General features: G+C 47.0%; 1 protein-coding gene across 1 annotated transcript in view; it reads right to left on the bottom strand.

Moving 5' to 3' along the window:
- Nucleotides 1-667: 667 nt before the first annotated feature.
- Nucleotides 668-3409, bottom strand: part of CS (citrate synthase) — a 38059-nt gene continuing 35317 nt past the window's right edge. Inside the window, exons 10-11 of the mRNA XM_056120159.1 lie at nucleotides 3151-3360; nucleotides 668-2224 (exon numbers count right to left, since the gene is read on the bottom strand). Of these exons, the coding sequence (XP_055976134.1) occupies nucleotides 2054-2224; nucleotides 3151-3360 (381 nt within the window). The 3' untranslated portion in view covers nucleotides 668-2053. The remainder of the gene's footprint in view (nucleotides 2225-3150; nucleotides 3361-3409) is intronic.

The raw sequence follows: 3409 nt of genomic DNA, 5'->3' as shown, positions 1-3409 counted from the left end.
TGTCAATATGGCTTTTAAATGTTACTGCCTGGGGGGGGGGGGGGGTATTAGATATAGCAGTGTAGCAGAAAGCCGTGGCTTCCTTTCCTGGGGGAATAAAGGCGAATGAAAGCCTTTTGGACCGTGGGTCCCTGCTAACTATAGTAGCACATACTAAAAGCCAGAATCTCACTCTCCCTTGCTGATTTATACTTTTCCAGAAGACCATCTGCAGTAGGAATCTTGGGACAGAATGATCAAACGTTAGGTCTTCCATATAGTCGGTACCCTTAGGACCACCTCTTTGGGGTGGGGTGGCATGTGTCTCCTTTTCAGAGTATGTGCTTCTATAAAAACTGAAGTCCTCTAGCGGCTCTGGTTCAAGGCAGCAGGCAGCCCTCTCCCATTTGTCCTTGATATGTATCATCTGTTCCTTTCACCCAGTGGGCTGAACTGGTTTCCTTGGCTTAGTCACACGAGCAGTTGAGAAGTTTTGGCTATATTCTTTGATGACAAAATTAAGGACAGAATCTAAGGCCAAAGACCTTCAACCTTGATGAAAGACCAAAATCACTTTTAGAAATCTCCCTGGGAACCGTCTTCTGATTAAGTTCAGGATCTTGCTCGCCACATTTCTTACCTCATATCAAGGACTGTTCCAGACTTTATAGAATAACAGGCTCAACAGTTGTTAATAAAAACATTTATTTTGCATTTTTATACAGAACAACCTGAAGTCTGCATTGTGACTTGACAGTTACCCAGGGTTTACAGACAGTGTGTTCATCTCAACAGCATGGTTCTGGGGACTTGGGGGTCCACACAAACATAGGTAGGAGTTGTGAGGGAGAAAGGGGCACAGCAGGAGTGTATTTCAATCCTTTCTTGAAGAAAAGGCAGTAGAGCGGTCTGAGTTGCTGACAACCTGTGCAAACGGGGCTTCTAAAACAGACACTGTACTGTGAGCTTGTGGAGAGGGCAGGATTAGGACCTCCATAAATACAGGGGCACTTTCTCGTGGCAGGGTATGGGAAGGCAGGCTTATTATTCTTAATGCCCTCAGCCCCAGGCTGTGATTCAAAGACCATGTCCAATCTTCAGTCACTTCTCTGTTCCAAAAGGGGCGTAGGTACCCCCTGGGACTAGACCATGCAGGGTATTTCCAAGTCCCTGTTCTATAGCCCACAGTATATAGTAAAAGAAAGGAGAAGAGGAAATCAGTCACAGGTTAGTGGTTTGTACTCTGTGGAAGTTAAGAGCTTAATTCACATAAAGTGCTCAAACCCCAGTGGCTGGGAGAGCCCACAGGTCAGACAGTGGTGTATGTGACTGGCTAAAAAAAGGAGTCAGGTAGGGACCAAGAAGTGAAGATGCAGAACATCCTCAGCTTGAAGTGTAATAGGTACAGAAAGTTGGGAAAGGCATGAGTATTAAAGTAGTAGGAAAAAGAACACTCCCACACCTTAACGTCCATGCAAGAATTAAAAAAAAAAAAAAGTCAAATCAAGCACTAGGTGCCACCTGAATGCCTTGGCCTTTATGGTCACCTGATGGCATTTGGGAGGAAAAAAAGGGTCAAAGCACACCCAACTAACCAACAAACTTTGATCAGAAGCAGCGTCTGTGTGCACAGAGAGGAAATGGGGCTTGGTACAGCTTACAATCCAACATGATTCCTATGAAAATGGCAGAATCCTGGTTTGCTGGCCCATTAAGGGGAGAACCAAAAGCTCTTGACATGACTGCAGATTGTCTGCAACCTGTTTTGTCCCAGGGAAAAGGAACAAGATTCTCTCTAGAGATGGTGGCGGGGCATGGCAAAGCTAACCTGTACCACATGCATTAGTCCTGTTCATCCTACAGTTGATGGGCAACTCTTACCAGGCAGGGAGAAGGAGCTGTTTAGGGAAGGGATCACTTTTTATCTCTTAAAGTTTTAATTTATATTAACCTCAAACTTAGTATCAGTGCCTCAGATACAATTTAATCTTAAGTCTTTAAAGGCCCCCTGAAACAAAAGTATACTTTTTTTTAAGCGCCCTCACTTTCTAGTTGTTTACCCCAGTCTCCAGTTTTACCCTGACTTAGAGTCCACAAACTTCATCAGACCATCCGTGCTCATGGACTTGGGCCTCTCTAGAGGGAAGCCTAAGGCTCGGCTCCAGATGAGCTGTGCCAGTACACCCAGTGCCCGTGACACCCCAAACAGGACCGTGTAGTAATTCATCTCCGTCATGCCGTAGTACTGTAAGGTAAAAAGAAACAAAGCGGTGTTATGCAGGCCCAGAGGGAGTGGCATGTACAAGTCCAGGGCAATAAAACTTTTCTTTTTCTTTTGCTTTTTGGGTCACACCCAGTGATGCTCAGGGTTCAGTTACTCCTGGCTCTGCACTCAGGAATTCCTCCTGGCGAGGCTCGGGGGACCATATGGGATGCTGGGAATCAAACCCGGGTCGGCTGCGTGCAAGGCAAACGCCCTACCCGCTGTGCTATCAATCCAGCCCCTAAAACTTTTAACTCAAACTGTGTGAAATTGGGGTTTGGACCATACCCTATGGTGCTCCAGGTTTACTCCTGGGAGTACTTGGGGGACATGTGGTGCCTAAAATTGAACTAGAGTTGGCCCTGTGGGTGGCCAACGGGTTTAACCCCTGTACCATCTCTCTGGTCCCCAAATCCTGTTATTTTGTTTTTGTGCCACATGTGGTGGTGCTCAGGGCTTACTCCTGGCTCTGTGCTCAGGGATCACTCCTGGCAGTGCTCAAGGAACCATAGGGGCTCGAACCTGGATCGGTGGCATACAAGTCAAATGCCCTACCCACTGTTATTTGTTGTTTTTAAATTGTGGGGGCCATATACCCCGCGGTGCTCAGGGTCCAGGACCACTCCCAGTGAGGATCGGAATACACAGACTGCCAGCGATCAAAACCAGATCCTCACACATGCAAGGCATGTGCTCTACTAATTGGGCACGCCTCCAGTCTAAACAAAGCCAGTATAAAATAAGTCTCAGAAGACAAGGGCTCTTTCCCAGGCTGTGGTTCCTCCCACCATCAAAAGTATAGGGAAGGGTGTATGAGGCCTGCCCTGACGAATAAGGTGTTTTTTGGGGAATGCCAGAGAGCAGTAGAATTTCATACAAATTAGAAGGCAGGGGAGCAGAGGACTCACCTGGAGCAGCACCCCACTGTGAGCATCAACATTGGGCCAAGGGTTCTTGGCCTTGCCCTGTTCTAAGAGAACATTGGGCACAATCTTGTACAGCTGAGCAACTAGCTTGAACATGGGGTCTTGAGGCAGATGTTTCAGAGCGAACTCCCGCTGACAGGTATAGCGCGGGTCTGTCTTTCTTAGGACAGCATGGCCATAGCCTGGGACAACCTGCAACAAGAAGAAAACAAACAAGTTAAATTCTCAGGTTAAAATGATT

Source organism: Sorex fumeus, unplaced genomic scaffold (genome assembly GCF_029834395.1).
Source record: "Sorex fumeus unplaced genomic scaffold, SorFum_2.1 ptg000042l, whole genome shotgun sequence".
NCBI lineage: Eukaryota > Metazoa > Chordata > Mammalia > Eulipotyphla > Soricidae > Sorex > Sorex fumeus.
This window is presented reverse-complemented; position numbering and strand designations above follow the sequence as displayed.